The 17,870-nt window shown below is 50.3% G+C and overlaps 1 protein-coding gene across 1 annotated transcript in view; it reads right to left on the minus strand.

The window, feature by feature from the left end:
- Window positions 1-5,497: 5,497 nt before the first annotated feature.
- BTBD16 (BTB domain containing 16) overlaps window positions 5,498-17,870 on the minus strand; it is a gene marked incomplete at both ends in the record, with an annotated part of 43,670 nt that continues 31,297 nt past the window's right edge. The window contains 6 exons of the mRNA XM_080822342.1: window positions 5,498-5,566; window positions 6,612-6,800; window positions 8,204-8,302; window positions 9,429-9,506; window positions 11,275-11,357; window positions 12,157-12,248. Of these exons, the coding sequence (XP_080678468.1) occupies window positions 5,498-5,566; window positions 6,612-6,800; window positions 8,204-8,302; window positions 9,429-9,506; window positions 11,275-11,357; window positions 12,157-12,248 (610 nt within the window). The remainder of the gene's footprint in view (window positions 5,567-6,611; window positions 6,801-8,203; window positions 8,303-9,428; window positions 9,507-11,274; window positions 11,358-12,156; window positions 12,249-17,870) is intronic.

The following is a 17,870-nucleotide window of genomic DNA, read 5'->3' on the forward strand; positions in this document are numbered from 1 at the left end:
ACCTCGTATTCTAATCCCTTCTCATTCCAGTGAGCTCTTGGAAAAGCAAGACAGCTTTTTTCTTCCCCAGACCCTCCTTCTCCTGCTTCACAGGTTCAGCCATCCATTTCCGTTCTGCTCCATTCACAGAATCAGAGGACTCGGAGACTGCAGCTGGAAAGGTCCACCGAGAGCACCTAGTTTAACTTTTCATTTTGTTTAAGGGACAGTGGGCCCAGAGAAGGAAAGAAACTTGCCCAAGATCACACAGTGTCCATCTTAACCTTCGCCAAGGACTAAAGGACACCAAGCCGTGAGGGAAAAGCAGGAATAAATTGTATGACGCTCCTGCGATGCGTCAGGTGCTTTATAAATCACACATCAACATATTTAACACTTAACCACAGGGTTTCTTGGGGCGCCTGGTGGCTCAGTTGGTTAAGCGTCTGCTTTGGCTCAGGTCGTGATCCCAGGATCCTGGGCTGGAGCCCCTCTTTGGGCTCCTTGCTCAGTGGGGAGCCTGCTTCTCCCTTTGCCTGCTGCTCCCCCTGCTTGCACTCTCTCTCTCTGACAAATAAATAAATAAATAAATAAAATCTGAACAAACAAACGAAACGACAGGATTTCTTGCCAACTTCAGATCAGATTCTGAGGGTCAGAGAGGTTAGGTAACTTGCCTAAGGCTACATAGCAAGTAGAGGGCAGAGCCAGTCCCCTAACCCTTTTCTGTTTGACTTTAAGACCTCAAGGAGTTGCTGCGCGCAGAGAGTCTCCTGTGCATCCCTCCTGGAGGTGGTCCGGAGGTGAGCCAGATGTGGTGTTAAGAAGAACAAAGACAGGCGCCTGGGTGGCTCAGTGGGTTAAGCCTCTGCCTTCAGCTCAGGTCATGATCCCAGGATCCTGGGATCGAGCCCCGCATCGGGCTCTCTGCTCAGCAGGGAGCCTGCTTCCCACCCCCCCCCAACCCTGGCATGCCTCTCTGCCTATTTGTGATCTCTGTCTGTCAAATAAATAAATAAAATCTTTTAAAAAAGAAAAAAAAGAAGAAGAGCAAAGACAGAGGTGTTCGTGGATGTGGCACACAGCAGGCTATGCGGACCAGCACTCCTTGTCACTGCTTTGGGCATCGAGACTGTAGGTTTTAAAATTCCAGTCTAGGAAGTTCTCACAAAAAGAAGAGCTAATAACATCATTTTAAGAATTTTTTGTCTCAAGACTCATGCTTCCTGAGTTCAGAGATGCTATGATGCGAGCACTGTAGACATTCAAAGGACCCGCGCCTCGCCCAGGATGTACAAAGTTCACTTTCAACTACAAAGCAAGAAGACGGCAAGATCAAGTTTTTGGTTGCAAATTTCTGCGGCGACAAGTCTGGTTGCCGTTTCTGAAGCAGACCTCGCCCCCTAGTGGAAACGGGTGGGCTCCGGGTTACCCTGGGCCGTTCTCCCCCTTGCTAGGGCACCGCCCGGAGGTTCTGCTCCCTTCACAGGCTTGGTGGTGGCGTCAGATCATTCTCCGCCGGGTAAGGGAGGCAGTCGGGTGTGTGTGGTACGGAGGGGGACCCTGCTGGGGGACTCGACACCTTCAGGTTCGGAGTCTCTGGGCGCGGCAGCAGACGTCCTGCCTCAGGGTCCTCCGGGAACCTGTTAAAGCGCAGGTCCCCGGGGGACCCCTGGACCACAAGGTCAGCCTCTCGCAGTTGGGGCCCGGCTCCCGCTCTTGCGCCAGCTCCCAGGGGATCCCGGTGGGGCTTCAGTTCAAGAGCCACAGCCCTGGAGACCTGCCATTCCCCGCTGTTTGAGCTCCCCCCAGGGTGCCGTGCCCTACCCGTCCTCCCCTGCAAGGACACTGCCCACCCTCCAAAGCCCAGTGACGGGCTACCTTCTCAATGAGACCGCCCTCACCCTGTCCCAACGCCCCGGTCAGAATGACATGGCATTTCCCATGGGACGGCACCCTACGCGCCTTTCAGACACCACCCCGTCCTTTCGCGGGTTGCCTTCCTCCTACCTCCTTGGCTTTTGGACCCCTCGCAGCTTTACTGTTCACCCCAGGGAGGCATCTTGGGCACTGCCGTGTTGCAAGTTTCTCCCACTCCTGCCAACCCCAGGATCACGAGTTTGCATATTCCACAGGACTGAGCTAGAACTGTTGCTTCGCTTAGAAGCTGGGCAGTCATGCCTGTCACAGAGCCTCCAAACAGCTTCTCTCCGGGACAACTGCAAACTTGCTTTTTGGAAGTTTCTAGTTCTTCTCTTCTCCGTCACCCCACAGGAGTGTGGAAAAATGCCACGAGGTTGCTCTTCCTCTAGAGCCAGCAGCACCGTGCCCGGCCCCTGTGGCTGCACAGCTGCTGGTGGCCCATAGAGGGACTGTCCCACGCAGCAGCTCATGGTCCCCAGGGGGAGGCAGAGGCGCGGGTTTAGGCCCTTTTTATAGACAAGCAATGTTCACTGAGGGTAAGCGACGAGCAACTTTTCTGACTTAGCACAATTAGTCTGGAGGCGAGGCAAAAAAAATCAGTGTCTTCTTCCCCAAATACCGTGCTGCTCTGTTAAAGAAAACATTCTGTTTCATTCTTGGGGGGGGGGAGTCAAGTTCTAAGGAAGATGCGCTCTATCACCCCATTTTGAATGGCAAAAAAAACCTCTAAGATTTCCAAGAGGTTGCCTGCCAGACTTCTGAGTGATGGGAGTCCCAGTGGCTTTTATTTTCTTCTTTGTGTTTCCTTATTCTTTTCTTTGACAAGCCTGTATTATTAGAAATAACATTTCATGTTTTAAAAAATGAAAAATGAAACTCTCATGCTTATTTGGAAAGAAACCATAGCTCCCTGTGGAAACATAAATGAATCCCTTCAACGAGATGTTGAACATAAGAAAGCAGGCGCGGAAGAGTATGGGCTGGATGACACTGTCTACTCAATATTGAAACTCAATGGCCAAACTAATAAATGGTGACAGTCGGGATAGTGTTTACTTTCCAGGGGTAGTGACCAGGAGGGGGGTGTCTGGGGTGGGGACCATGTTCATTCTGTTTTTGATCTGGGAGCTTCTCCTAGGTGCATGTTCACCTTATGGTAACCCACCAGCCTGCATCATAGATTTTTAAAGGCTTTATTTTATTTATTAAAATATCATTTATCTCACAGGGAGCCTGGGTGTCTCAGTCAGTTAAGTGTCTGCCTTCAGCTCAGATCATGATCCCTGGGTCCTGGGATCAATCTCTGCATTGGGCTCCCTACTCAGCAGGGAACCTGCTTCTCTCTCTCTCTCTCTCTCTCTCTCTCTGCTGCTCCCACTGTTTGTGCTCTCACTCTCTCTCAAATAAATAAATAAAAACTTTGAAAAGTATTATTTATCTAAATTCCTGAGTATTTTGGTGCAAGGTGTGTGCCCCACTTGTCTGACCCTTGCCCCAGCCCTGCAGGGATGGGAAGAGTAATCGAGGCAGTGCTTCCCAACAGTCTATCCCACTGCGCCACGCTGACCAACTTATCAAAACCCTTTATATCAAGGATTTGTCTGGAAAGCACATGGGACTCCAGGGATTACAAACAGTACAAATATGATACAGAGAACTGATCGTGGGGATGAAGGAAGGACAGGAGAATGGGGAAGCCCAGAAATCAGCAGCAGAAGGAAGGCTGCACTGCCCCTCGGGCTGAAGGGACACAGACCCAGAAGCAGGGCCATTTGGTGTCACTGGGACCGTGGCAGGAGGCTGCTAGGCAGAAGCCATGAAGGGGACATAGCCATTGCTGAAAACATCTGGCTTCTCCCAGTCTCTTGTCCTTCAAGCCCCTGCCACTCCTTCTCATGGTCTGGGTCTGGCCAGAAGCAAACTGTTGAGGGAGATGGGATGGGACTTGCAGAAGAGAAGTGGGGATGCACAGGGGAATAAATGCATCTGTTCCTCTCCTCCAAAGCCTCCGCTGGGCTGCCTTCCCATCTTCCCACCAGCCTCTCCCCCTCCCATTTTACCCTGTACAGAGCATCAGTCCTCTGCTGGGAAGGATTTCCCTAGGCCCATGTCTGATTCTAAGGTGATTGTTAGACTAAATTTACCTACCGTTTTGTCTGCGCAGTATCAAGGATGCTCTATCACTCTTCCAAAAACAATGGATAACCCATTGTGGTGGACACACTTCAGGATACCCCCTTGTATAATCCTTTTCCCTTGAATGTGGGTGGAACATGTGACTCAATTCTAGTCCAGAGAATATGGCTAAGGTGATGGGATGTCACTCCTAAGTTACCTTACATCATACAAGACTCTGTCTTAGCAGACTAGCATCAAAGAGACTCTCCTGCGGGCATTGAAGGATAATGAGCCATGCTTTGAAATGTCTATAGAGAGAGATGGCTGGCAGGGAATTTGGGGGTCACTGGGGCCTAGATGCCCTTCTCCCAACAGCCAGTAAGCAGCCAGGCCCTCAGTTATGCAGCTGCAAGAAAATAAATTTGCCAACTCCATGAACTTGGACATGGGTTCTCCCCAGTCATGCCTTCAGATGAGAACACAGCTCTGCTGCCCCTAGACTGTAGACTTGGGAGACCCTGGACAGGAGACCCAGCAAAGCTACCTGAACTCCTAACCTGCAACAAATGTGAAATAATAAATGCATGTTGTTTCAAGCCTGACTTTACGGGACTTTGCTACGCTGCAATAGAAAACTAATCCACAAAGTGGGAAGAAAGGCTCTCTAACTCACTTTCTTCAAACCACTGAGCTCCATTTAAAAAGGCGGATGGTCTGCAAGTCACTCTCCACCTTGTAATCGTTCCCTTCCCTCCCTGTCCTCCCCAAAACTGCAGGGACAGAGGTCAGGTGTGTCCTGGTCAGCAGGTAGAGAAGCATCATGAAAAGGGGAGTGCTTGGTGCTCCCAGTTGGAGAATGTTGTCAACTGCTGACACTCCCATCACACACAGTGCTCCTGCACAGGCAATAAGTTAGGGCTGGCCTCCAGGTGCTCTGAGGTCAAGGATGGCAAACAGACTCAGGTCTGGTATTTTCCATCCACAAATGATACAAACATGGTGCTCCGGTTTGAAAGTCTCCCCAGAACTCCTGTGTTGAATCTTAACCCCCAAAGCTGATGGTTTTAGGAGGTGGGGCTTTTGTGAGGTGATTGGGTCACAAGGACACCAACCCTTACAAAGCGGCCTCAGAGAGCTCCCTTGTCCCTTCCACCCTCCAAGGACCCAGCAAGAAGATGGCTGTCTCTGAACTAGGAAGCGAGTCTTCTCCAGAATCTACCCTGAATATGCCAGCATCTTGATCTTGGACACTGAGCCTCCAGAACTGTGAGTGATAAATGTCTATTGTTTCTAAGTTCCCCCACCTGTGGTACTCTGTGACAGCAGCACAACTGAGACAGTGGGCAAAAGTCTACTAAGACCATGGCCAGCCAGGAAAGTCAGCTGAAGGCTTGAGCAGTCCCTTCAATGTCATTTTATTTTCTTTTATGCAGACTGGTAGAAGAAGGAAAAATCCCATAGATCCTTTTGGAAATTGTCAAGATGTCGGGAAGATGAATGAAAAACTTGCATAGATTGGGATGCCCACAGTTTGGACTTTCAGGGCCTAAAAGATAAAACAAAACAAAGCAAATGGGGCTTTTAGGATAAACACAATTGCCATCTTGAGGAGGGGAGAGGGAGAGAGGATTTCACAGTTGTGTATGGCAGTCATTCCCAACTCTGGCTGCACATGAGAACCACCTAGGGAAGGTCTTTAAAACAAACTCTAAAAAATTTAAGTATAACATAAATACAATAGAGTACACACTTCTTAAGGGTCCAGCTTGGTGAATTTTCACGAGTGAGTCTTCCTGGGTGACCACAATAAAGAAAATTTCAGACACCTCAGAAATTCTCTTTATATTCTCTCCCAGCCAATATCCTGGCTTCCCTGCTCCCACCTCCATGAGGGAAATTGTTATTTTGGCTTCTGACATCACAGGGAATAGCTTGAGAATCTTTAAACAACACCAATGCTTGGGCTATGCGGTGGACTATTTGGTCTAAGGAGCTGGGTGGGGCTCAGGGCTGCAGACCATGCAAAGGGCCCAGTGTTCTGATGTGCAGTCAGCCCTGGGAACAACTCCCTGGCTTAAAGCCTAGTCCGATTCCCTACAGGACAGCAAGGGAGGCCCCCGGACATTCTGGAATTCCCAGGTTCCTTCTAGGACTACAGCCAGGCTCCCCGGCCATCTTTGGATTTCACCCTTCAGGAGCCGGGCCAGGTAGGGAATCCACCTGGAGGCTGGCGTGGCCACTGAGGCAGGTAGGTCAGGCCATGGATCGTGGTGCACATCCCAGGCCACGTGTAGGTGACAGTGGAGGTGGAGGGGACAGATAACACTCCACCAGGTCTCTGTTCCTCCAGCACAGTACCCTTTGACATTTATAAAATGGATCTGGCACTATAGTGAGAGTTTTCAACGTCCCTCAGCTTTTCATTCAAGTTCTCTCTCTAGCGTGGTGTGGAGCTATGATTATCTTTTAGAAAGTGAGCAAGTGTCCCCTGGAGATCTCTGGAGATGTAGAGCCAGGGATCTCCAACAAGGGGTGGAGGAGAAAAAGAGCACAAAGGATATGAAGGAGAAAAGTCAAAGACAGACACTCACATGGCTTTTGCAGGATGGTTTGATGAACCCAAATTTCTGAGTGATCTGGTTGGTCCTGAACTCTTGCCACTTGCCGTCCACCAGGGTCTGGGCTCTGATCTCGTACTTCACCAAGCGCTCCGTTCTCAGGCTAACGGGGCCGTGCTCATAGAGCAAGGATGGGAACCCCAAGTCAGTGTGCTTCACTCTCTGCAAAGAGGGTGATCCACCTTAGGCGGAACTGAAAGTGGGGTGACCCAGAGTTAGCGACACCTGGTTCATTGGCTCTCCCGTATAATGTATGCCCAGAGCAAAGGGGTATTCCCCCCCAGGGCTCCATTTCCTGAGAGCTGCTGCTGCTGAGTCAGCTAGTAGCAGAGCCCTCACCCTGCAAAACCTCTGACTCACAGACTGGGCTTTGGTGAACCCAGAAAAATGCCTTTAAGTCAAGCTGTACTGAATTGGAAAGTCTTCACGATTGCTTGGCCTGAATTTAAAAACCAACATAGTATTTACATGAGCATTTCAACGGGCGTTGTTACAGAATTCATCTCTCCCATCCAGTAAAATCCATTATGTAGGGAAGTGCCTGAGTCACTGAAGACCAAGAGCTGACGCAAGAAAGAGATGTGACTCACTCAAGGGTATGCGATGGGGGGTGGCAAAGCTGGGGCTAAAAACTCCCTTTTCTTCACTCATGCATCTGTCCATTTATCCATTCATGATACAAACATATCTCCCCTGCATTCCAGGTACTATGATTAGTGGTGATAAGAAAAAGTTGAATGAGATATGGTTTCTCAAGGAGCTTGATGTCTTAGAGACTTATAAAGCAAATCCTAAGTGGAAAACAGCAGTCCCTGGTCATTGTTGTCATGGTCAATGTCTTCATCGTCATCACAGGGCGCTTTATGGGCCAAGCCCTGTTCCAATGGCCTTTGCACAAATTAACACAGTAATACTGCCCACAGCCAAGTGCAGTAGGTCCTCTTACATTCTCCATCTTAAAGCTCAGGATGCTGGACATAGGGAGGTTCATCGGCTTGCCAAGGTCATGCAGCTCGCCATGCAGCTTGACTTTGACTCTCTGCTCTTCAACACAGTGCTCTTCCAGAAGTCTAGCAGGAGCACCGAGGCGAAGCTATCTGCCTTCCTGACTTCACCAGTGTCCTGTCCACCGCCCTGCTCTGACCCCTTCAACAAGACAATTCCCTCTTCCCTTGTGGGCACTATGTGTTACCTCCACCGAAGAGGAGCCATCAATAAAGGATCACCCACCACATACAAACTGATGATGCACTGAGCCCCGAAAGTGGAGTCAGAATCTAGAATTTAACCGCAGCTTTGTCAATAGAGGCCATATGAACATGAAGACTTTCAGTTTGGAAATCTTCATCGATTAAACAGGCCAACAATAGCAAGCTCCCAAGGTTGTACAAATCAAATCACGTTGTAGAAACATGATTAATATCAGGCTTACAACACATTCTATGGTCATTATTAATGAGTGATTAATCAATTATTATTGATTTAGAATGAATTGAATAATGATTTAATATGAATCAAAAAGACTGTTTCAGAGACACACCTTTCCTGGGCTCCGTCCTTCTTACCTGCATGTAAAAAGTGTAAGAGGTGGTATCATGTTTGATTCCCTTTATCTCAAAGAAGAATCCGTATATGGCAATCATTTCTGAATGAGTTGTATACTCCTAAATTGGGAAGGATAAACAAGAGGAGCGGGGAAGAAATCTTCAGTGTTCAATGGCATGAGGACACAGTAAAAAAATTCTAGCTAAAACAAAAGTGACTAATTTGACTGCTGGTTTAAAACACAACAGCAATTTTAACCTAGGAAGAGCCAAACTGTAGTGACTTCACAAATCCCTCGGCTTAGCACTCAGTGACATATTAATTGCTCTGTGCATCCTCTAGTGGGGTGGAGAATGCATTAGGCATGTTCTTAGATGTTCAAGGGCTTGCAGACCTTTGGAATAAAGCATTTGCTCCAGTTAAAGGGGCCTAAAAGACACTCCATACTCATGGTATCATGAAGTGTGCTGACCCCTGAAGTCGGCAGTCTGTCTACTTAGGCAGGTCTCTACAAGCAAGGGGGAGACCCAGCCCATCCAGTCCTGTCCCAGAGGGGAGTTTCTGATGATAGATTCAGAGCCCCAAGTCCCAGGGACTTGAACACAAATTCTTTTGAGATCACTACTGGGATGGCTTTAGAAAATCAGAGAGCAGCAATTTCTTGGAGAACCATGCCTATCCCAGGTAGCCCAAGATAGAATGCAGCCCCTGGCCTTGCACACTCCCTTAGGAACTAAGTGCCCAGATGCCTTGCAGCCAAGCTCCCTAACCCCCGCTGCTTGGATGTGGGGGAGGGACCCATCAAAATATCCACCCAGAATAGGTTCCCCCTTGCAACTGTAAACACAGGCTTGGAGTGGAATCTCTCATCGAGCCGTTGGCAAGTCTTGATGTTTGTGGAGAAGAGAATGATCAATTCATCCCAGTTTGTCTAAGCCTTTCCTGGTTTTAGAACAGAAAGTTCTGCATCCCAGGGAAACTCCTCCATCCCTGGAAAACTAGGACAGCTGGTCCCCCTCAAGGAGAAATTCTGGATGTGCACACCATGTCAATGAATGGCCTGTCCCAGGCCCCTGACTTGTGAATTTCATTTCCTAGGGTGTGGTGAACATGCAGGAGGAGACACGACAATTTCCTTTTCTGTCCTGGTCTTGCTAAGGGAGGTAAGAAGCGATTATACAGAAGTCCTTAACCAAGTGTGGAAGGGGACGACCCTTCCCCTCACTTGGGCCCAGCGGTCTGTACCTGGCTAAAGAGCAGCCCGAATCTCATAGCCTGGGTGGCGAGATCTTTCACGTGGACCATGTCACCTCCATTCTCCAGCTGAAAGAGAAGCCCACGAGCTCACCTGGACACCAGCTCCTCTCACCATCTGCACGTCGGTTCGCTGACCCCACAACCCCGACCATGCTTGAAAAAGAGTTCTGTCTCTGGATCCCACACTCGGCCACCAAGACAGGCTGCAGGATTTGTTGAAGCCTGCCATGCGCCAGGTCCTGTCTCAACGCTTTAAGATGCCAAAATGAGAATGAGAAACATGCCTGAGCAGTCTCCCCGGGGAAATAAAACATGTACCTAAATAGCCTGATCACTTGTAGAGGATGATGGTGGCCATAAAGTCACAAGCATGATCCCGCATGGCAGCATGCATGACACCGGCAGCAAGGGGCAAAAGGAAGGAGGTGGGCTGGGTCAGAAGAACAGAACAGGGGGGACTTCCTGAGGTGTCCAGCCCCAGGGATGGTCTCCCGCCTCAACTCTGCTGTTAGAGCCTAGATCTGAGTTACATCCAGAGATGCTCGGTTCCATGGAGTCATTATCTGCTCTGCTGGGGCACTGGGCACTGTGGTGTGCACATGACAATAGGTGTTTGTTGCGCTGAATTGAGTTTTAACCAGTGACTCATAAATCCTCAGAACTCAAACACTGCCCTACTTCATCCCTAAAAATGCACGATTAGAAACACAAGAAGTACAACAGTTCGCGTGGACAATTCACAAAGGGGGAAATGCCACATGGAAAAAATATTCGTATTTACTAGTAATAAAAGAAATGCATATAGAAAAATGAGATTTCATTGTTCGCTTCTCAATTAACAAAAGCGATCCAAAATAAAAACGCCTCACATTGCTGAGCATGTACAAAGGGAAGTAAGCTCATTCATTCCTGGAGAAAGAGTAATTTGGTCCTAAATTTTTAATATGTATCAAGAACAAAAATGAATGTTCCTTTTTGGGCCAGTATTTTCTATTCTTAAGATCGCCTGTAAGAAAATAATTCTGGGGCGCCTGGGTGGCTCAGGTCACGATCCCAGGGTCCTAGGATCAAGCCTGCATTGGGCTCCCTGCTCAAGCAGGAAACCTGCTTTCCCTCTCCCACTCCCCCTGCTTGTATTCCCCTCTCTTGCGGTCACTCTCTCTAATAAATAAAATCTTTTATAATAATAATAAAAAAAGAAACAATTCTAAGTATGCTAAAATAAACTATCACGTGCAAATACGTTTCTCATACAGTCATTTATAGTAGTTAACCATTAGGAACACCACAAATTTTCCACACTAAAGGAAAGGCAAAGTAGCATTGTTTAGAGCCAGTGTTCTTGGTGGAAGAGTTTACAGCCAATAAATACAATGAGATCTTAGCAGGCCTTGTCTCTGAGCGATGGGTCTGAGGATATGTCTTTTCTTTCAGTTTCACTGCATTTTAAAAATTCCCAATAGCGAGCACATGTTACATGTATGTCTCGGGAGCTTGGTCCAGAGGGCGGTGGAGCCAGTGCTCCCGGACCCCATCTCACGCTCTGGGTCAATAGTGCGCATGCGCGGGGGTGCCTGGGTTCCTAGCCTGGGGTCCCCTCCCCCTATGGCCCTCCAGGCTTGGCTTTCCCCACTGCCCCAGAGGAGGAGCCAAAACCATCTCGACCTCAATAGCCCAGGGGTTTCAGATGCAAAACACATCTCCAGAAAAAGCCAAGTCAGAAAAGCAATAAAATAGCCCAGGGGTTTCGGATGCAAAACACATCTCCAGAAAAAGCCAAGTCAGAAAAGCAATAAATTTCAATAATTATTTCCTTGCTGAGCTGGAAACTCACTGCGTGGTAATGGTTGGCTGTAACTCGGATCAGCCAGGACTCCGGGAAGAAATTAATGTGCCTTAACTCCTCCAGATTTTTGCCTTGGAAGAAGCGCAAAGAGAACATTTTTATAGATATATTCACACAAACTGGCAGAAGTCTAATTTACGGAGAAAGGAGGAAGTTGAGGGTTGAAGACTGGAGGGTCTAACCAGGGTCCCGGAGATCATAAGGTGCGTGGAGCCCAAATGGGACGGCACCAAGCATTTTCCCCCAAAGTGTTCACAGCCCCCCTGGCCGAAATCCTGCCCTAGTGGGGCAGGTTGGGGTTTGATCATTGGTGTCTTTGGGGTGTCTAGAAGCAACTTGGACAGAACTAGCTGGGGTCCATCAACTATCCCTGGGTTTTAGAGTTATCCATCATATCTGGATAATGTCCTTTCATTCTCAAAGTTCTCCCTGGGGGCACCACCTGGGCAGCCCCAAACACATTCCCCACCAGCTTCCGCCTCTTTCCAAGTCAGAGAGGCCTCTGCCAAGCCCAGCATGGAAAGCCAGGCATGGAGCACAGACTCACAGGCTTGACCTGGAGGGGATGCTACTCTAAGAGGCGGGGGGCACGTGGCTAGATGACACTCCCGCAGCCCTTGGCAGCTACACATGCCTTTTGCAATCCATTGGGCCCTTCACCCACTATCATATTTCATGGAAGCTCTGACTATCCCCCACTTTACAGACAAGGACACTGAGACCAGAAAGATACGTTACTTTCCCAAAGTCACACAGCTTGAAAGTGACAATGCCATCGCTCAGCCTATTCCTTTAACAATGCCTACTGGGTCTTTCCCAGGAGTGGCTGAGGGGTGGGGCGAGTCCCCAACAGCTTCCCAGGAGGCTTACCTTTGATGATGCCGTGCAGACGCAGGCAAAGGAAGAGGGGCACCAAGCTCTGTCCTGCGTCCTGATCCAGAAAGGAGTGCTTCTTGGGGAAGCTTAGCAGAGGTGCAAAGAGGAACAAGAGACCGTCATCAGACTGCTTTCTGGAACCGGTGAGGGGGAGTGGAAGTCACGTCAAAGAGACTAGTGGTTTCACCAGCCAGGAGTAGACGGGGCTTGGTTCTCTCTGGATGGGTGAGGGGTGTGGAAGCAGAGGGCAGCTGAGGCAGCCTGGGCAAGGGCTAATCCCAGAGGTCGTAATGAGGCACTGGTCCCAGTCCCTTGCCACCCCCCACCGAGCCATGCGCCTGGCAAGTGCACAGAGCATACTAGTGAAGTCACTGACGATAACGAGTTACTGTATAGAGGATTTTGAGATACATTTTCTCACTTGGGTCTCACAAACCTTTTGTGGACCAGAGAGGGCACGTGTCTTCGGCTCCATTTCACAGATGAAAAACAAAGACTCAGTGAAGACTTGAACCTGGGACTTCAGGTTCCTCCTCTACACAGGCTGCCATTTCAATAGTGGCCAATGTAGACCCTTTAAAAGTGCTTGCTCGGGCACCTGGGTGGCTCAGTCATTAAGCGTCTGCCTTCGGCTCAGGTCATGATCCCAGGGTCCTGGGATCCAGCCCCACATTGGATCCCTTGCTCAATGGGAAACCTGCTTCTCCCTCTGCCTCTCCCCCTGTTTGTGTTCCCTCTCTCTCTCTGTCTTTCTCAGTCAAATAAATAAATAAAATATATTTTTTTTAAAAAAGTATTTTCTGGAAGGATTAAAAAGAAGGAACGTGGGTAATGAGTTCTAGTAACTGTTTCCCAATCAGACCTTCAGCGGTTACTGCCCATATTAAACTCCAGTTAATTTCCACACGTGGCTGAGGTCAGGGCTGGGTTGAGATCAGATTCCCTTTGAGAACACGCGTACACGTAGACACACACCCACCACTCTTGTTTTGAAACAACTCGTTTCGTGAAAGGGTCACTTTTCACCAATGGAGACCATGGGGGTAATTTTTCCAAGTCCCTTTGGAAATGCAAAGTCATTCCCTCAGGGCAAATCCGTAAGAGACCAGCCAAGGGCTCTTGTAGGTTATTTTTCCATGAATCAAGAGTGATGTCCAAATCGCACCCTGTCTCAGCCAGACTGAACGCACCACTGGCCCGTGTCCTGCCTCTGCTGGGGGTGCCCGCCAGCCTGCCGAGGACCATTTGCTTTCAAATGGGAATTCTTGGGACTCTCCTTGTGAGTGGTCCCAGGAGAGAGTAAGGATGCTGAGGCATTGTGGGAGGAGAGAGGGGCACAGCAACAAATGAGTTGATTCAATCCAATGATTATTAATTAGAATCTGCTGGGTGCCGATCTCCAGGAGCGGACAGATCAGGCATGCGTAAAGGAAGGCTGATACTTTTAGGAACACAGTGCTAGTGATCCCGGAACCAGCCCTTCATTCCCCAGGGCAGGTGGAGCTGGGCTAGTGTGGGCCATGCCGGGGCCCTAAGAACACAGTATCTTAGCCGGACAAATAACACTAGCTTGCCTCTCTTTCTCACCATTCAACCAAGGAACGAGCTCCGTGCCATAACGTGGGGTGCAGGTGCCAAGGAGGGAAGAAGGGGCCGGGCTGGCACAGTCCCTCTCATTCCCTGTCAAGCTGAGCGCTCTGGGGAATGAGCCTGCGCCCTCGGCAAGGGTTCCCACAGCCCGGCACTGCCCCTAGAGTGAGAACCTGCTGGAGCTGTGGGTTAAAGACAATTTCAGCCCAAAAGGGAAAGGACAGTAAGAGGACAGCACTTCAGTGACTCGGAAGCCCCCAGGCTCCAACTCTGCAGTTTTGTGGGAAGGAAGCCGAGACCCCTGAGTCTCCCTGGGGCAGGTGCTCAGACCTCGTAGCCCATCAGCCAGGAGCTCCCCGGACAGACCGCCTCTCTCTGAGGATTCGGGGAAGAGCTCTGTTGAGATATGCGATTGGACATTAAGATCCCTTTGGGTCACAGGGACGGGGCATTGGTGGCGGCCGACTTGCGAGGTCATGAGTCTGCTCTTCTGTTGTCCAGCCATGCTTTGGCGAGGTGCCGGTCCCAGGCCAGCTGGCCATCAGTCACGGGACTGAGCCTCCCTGAGCTCGAATCCCCTTCTCTGTCCCCTGGGGACAACAGCCACGGGTGATGGTGCTGGGCACAGTACACCAGCGAAGACTCCCCATCTCGTGATCACCACCACTGTCCTCTCGTCCCTGGGAAAGGGACCTAGAGTCAAGCTGGCTAAGTGCATGGCCTTTGTGATCACTGCCACCCTCTAAATGGCCCAAGCCAGGGGCCACCTCCAAGGAAGAAAGTAGTGGCCTCCGCTGATCTTCTAAAATCTGAAAGCACGAGCATCGGGGGGCTGTGGTCCAACACCTTGAACAAGTCAGTAGAGCCCCGCCCCTGGAGCCCGGCGAGGCCCACGGTCACAGAGCCAGGACTCTCCCAGGCCTCCTGAGGACAGCCTGGGACATTTCCCTCCTCTCCTGGCTCCTTTCAGCTGTCCGGAGGCAGAGGCTTCGAGTATCTCGGGCTCAACCATGAGCGCATTCACCCCCACTTCACACAAAGTGAGAAAACGCTGATGCTAAGTCTGGGCCCTCTTTGCGCGGCTCTGCTGGTGCGATCGAGCGCTGGCATGGGTCCCCCCGGCACGCGGGGCCATGTCTGTGCCAAGATCTCTCTGGGTTTAGCACCGACTTTTCTGGGGGCAAACTTTAGGCCACGGTGTCTGCCTCCTCAAGTTCTTCAAGAAACCCTTGGGTCATGACCCTTTCAGGGAGGACAGTTCCTAGGCCTTGAGACTGAAAGACACACCCAGGTTGGCTCTGGGTCCTGCTTTCAAGGGCCCGGGGACAAATCCCCCACAGACTTCCTGAAAGGCAGTGCCCGGAACAAGTGCCCCTCTGACTGTCACAGGTTGTCATTTTAGAGCTGCCCTTGGCCACAGCCTTCTCACTTCCCCCATCCCGTCATATGTTGGTCATTTGCCCTTCCTGTGAGCATCTGACTCAGAGCCCCAGTACCCCAGGACTTCGGATTGTAGCCTTAAAATACACCCTTCAGAATTCTGACACACGGTACTCCACGGACAAGCCTCGGGGACTTTATGCTAGGAGAAATAAGCCCAACACAAAAGAATGAACACTCTGACATTCCACGTAAGCGAGGTCCCCAGGGTAGTGGGATGCACAGAGACAGAAGCAGAGCAGTGGGTTTGCTGGGGCAGGGGGCTGGCTAGCTGCTACTGTTGAATGGACGTAGGGCTTCCGTTTGGAAAGATAAAAGCGTTCTGGAGATGGAAGGAGGTCATGGTCGCACAACATGAATGTGTTTATTTATTGCCACTGAACTGAACACCCCCAAGTGGTTAAATTTTATGTTCTGCACATTTTACCACAATAAAAAAGAATGAGGGTTAAAACATCACTCCATTTCTATGAGCAATCCATGAAGTAATAGTTTACATTTTAAGGTGACGTTTGAAGAAAAAAGTGGCACACTTTGGGGCAATAACTCATGATGAGAAAGGAACACGGCTTTTTTCAAAATGGAACTCGGTATAGAACTGGCCACCTTCGGCGAGCCGGGAGCCAGGACCCGGTCCTCTTGGCTCCCAACCCCATAGCCCAGTAAATGAAAATGATTCTGACTGCTGCCACCACCGCCCTCGCCTACTAGATGCCCCTGCCCTTGAGAACCTCCCGCCAGGGGCCTGTTCCTTCGAGTCACAATGAACTTGCCTCTGCCCTGATATGCTAATGTCCATGCAGGAAGGTCAGGTCCTCGCCCGAAGTCTCCCAGCCAGTTCATAGCAGGGGCGGGAGCCAGACCCCGGGCCGCCATCTGCTAATGCACATCTTATTTACTGAATGTATGGTCTGCCTCTGCTTCTGAGGTGGGAAATGCCACAAAGACGGGGCTTGGCGTCTGTTTTTGCCCTCCTCCTCTCGGTGGTTCTCGCAAGGCTGGGCGCTCCGTGGGCTTGCAATATGATGAGTGAATGAACTGGATGAGGAGCCGGTCCCACCGACCTGGCATCCTCCCATCCCTTCCCTCCACTCGCCCACAGAGTCTCTTCGAGGAGTGCCAGCTGTCCCCGTCCCCAGTGCACGCACGCGCACGGGTGCACACAGACGAGGCTATTACGTGCTGATTATCCTGTGCTTATGGGAGTCCCACCTGCTGCCGTTGCCGGCTTATTTGCCAGGCCAAGTCCTGGCAGATGTTCATTGAGACCCTGTTCCACGTCATCGTGACAACAAAGTCGGTCCTGACCTTTGCCCCAAGGCAGAAGTGGGTCTAGAAATAATGGTCATTTGCTCTGCCCTTTGTAAGGACTCTTGAGTCAGACACTTCTCACCCCTGAGGCCCTGCCACATCTCTAATCTTACCGAAGACGATGCACTGGGGCTACCCGGTTTGGGTGGAAAGCCAAGAAGCCACAGGAGGGAAGTGAAAACTTAGCAAGGCATAGGGATCAATAATATTTAGAGACTTTGAAAACAAAGGAGCTTCAGCGTCCAGAGAGCCAAACTCTAGGGGAGCAGGGGCAGCGTGGTCAGAGCAAGAGAAGAAATAAAAAAAGGCAAGAAACACCAAAGTCCAGTAATGGGAAACCCTGTTGCCCCCAGATATATCCACCTCCCTGCACAGGGCTTTGTTATCTGAGACAGAACCATCCGATGGCTCCCATGTCCGTGACTCATGGGATGTTTCAAAATGAATGTTCTGGTTAAGAGATCAGAGTTGTCACACCAGGGGTGCCCAGTTTCATGATGACTCCGGGGCCACATCTGCAAACGCCACTCTTTAATCACAATAGACACATGGCTTCTGGCTTCCCTGTCACATAACATCACAAAGCGTGTCCTTGGAGACATCAGTGGGCTCAGGTGTCAGAGATGTGGGGGGCTGTGGAGTGGCTCTACACCAAGGCTCCCCTCACAGGACATGAGGGGAGCATAGCGTTGGCTTTGTCAGGCCAGTGCCCACTCACACGGTCAGCACATGCTCTTGTTCTCTCTGCAAAGAGAAGCTCAAGGGAGGAATCTGTCCAGTGAGCAGGTGAAATCTGGGAGGGCTTCCTGGAGGAGTCCTCGGGTCAGACTGGGAGAGCGCCGAGGAAGGAGGGGAGACTCAGCTGCAGCGCTCATGGAAATCTAGGAGTTGGGATCACGTGGAAATTGGCTTTGCTGGTGGCTGTCAATGACCTCCTCCTGGAGAGGTTGTAAGCCCACTGCTGGAACCCAGCCTTGCGTCAGAGAGGGACCCACTTCGTGATCAATCAGTCCGTTAAGGATTAGAATTACAGGTCAATCCATGACTTTCCCTCGACCCAGAGAATCTCAAAATAAAAGAAGTTCAGGGAAACCCAGGTCAGCTCCTACCCCACCACCATGTTGCTGACGGATCCTGAGCCCGCCCCTTGCCTTCCCCGGCCATCTGTCCCTGGATGGAGTTTACAGATACTCCGGTAAGTGAAAGGGAGGGCAGACATTAAAAGTGTGTACTGTAAGGTTCTATTTATACAAAGTTCAAAAGCAGCCAAGACATCTTGAAAGGAAAGGAAGCCAGGATGTTGTTTGTCTTTTTTGGGAAAGGTGGGGGCAAAGATAAGACACTCCAGGTGGTTGGCCAAGTCTGTC

This window comes from Martes martes (assembly GCF_963455335.1).
Source record: "Martes martes genome assembly, chromosome: 14".
Lineage (NCBI taxonomy): Eukaryota > Metazoa > Chordata > Mammalia > Carnivora > Mustelidae > Martes > Martes martes.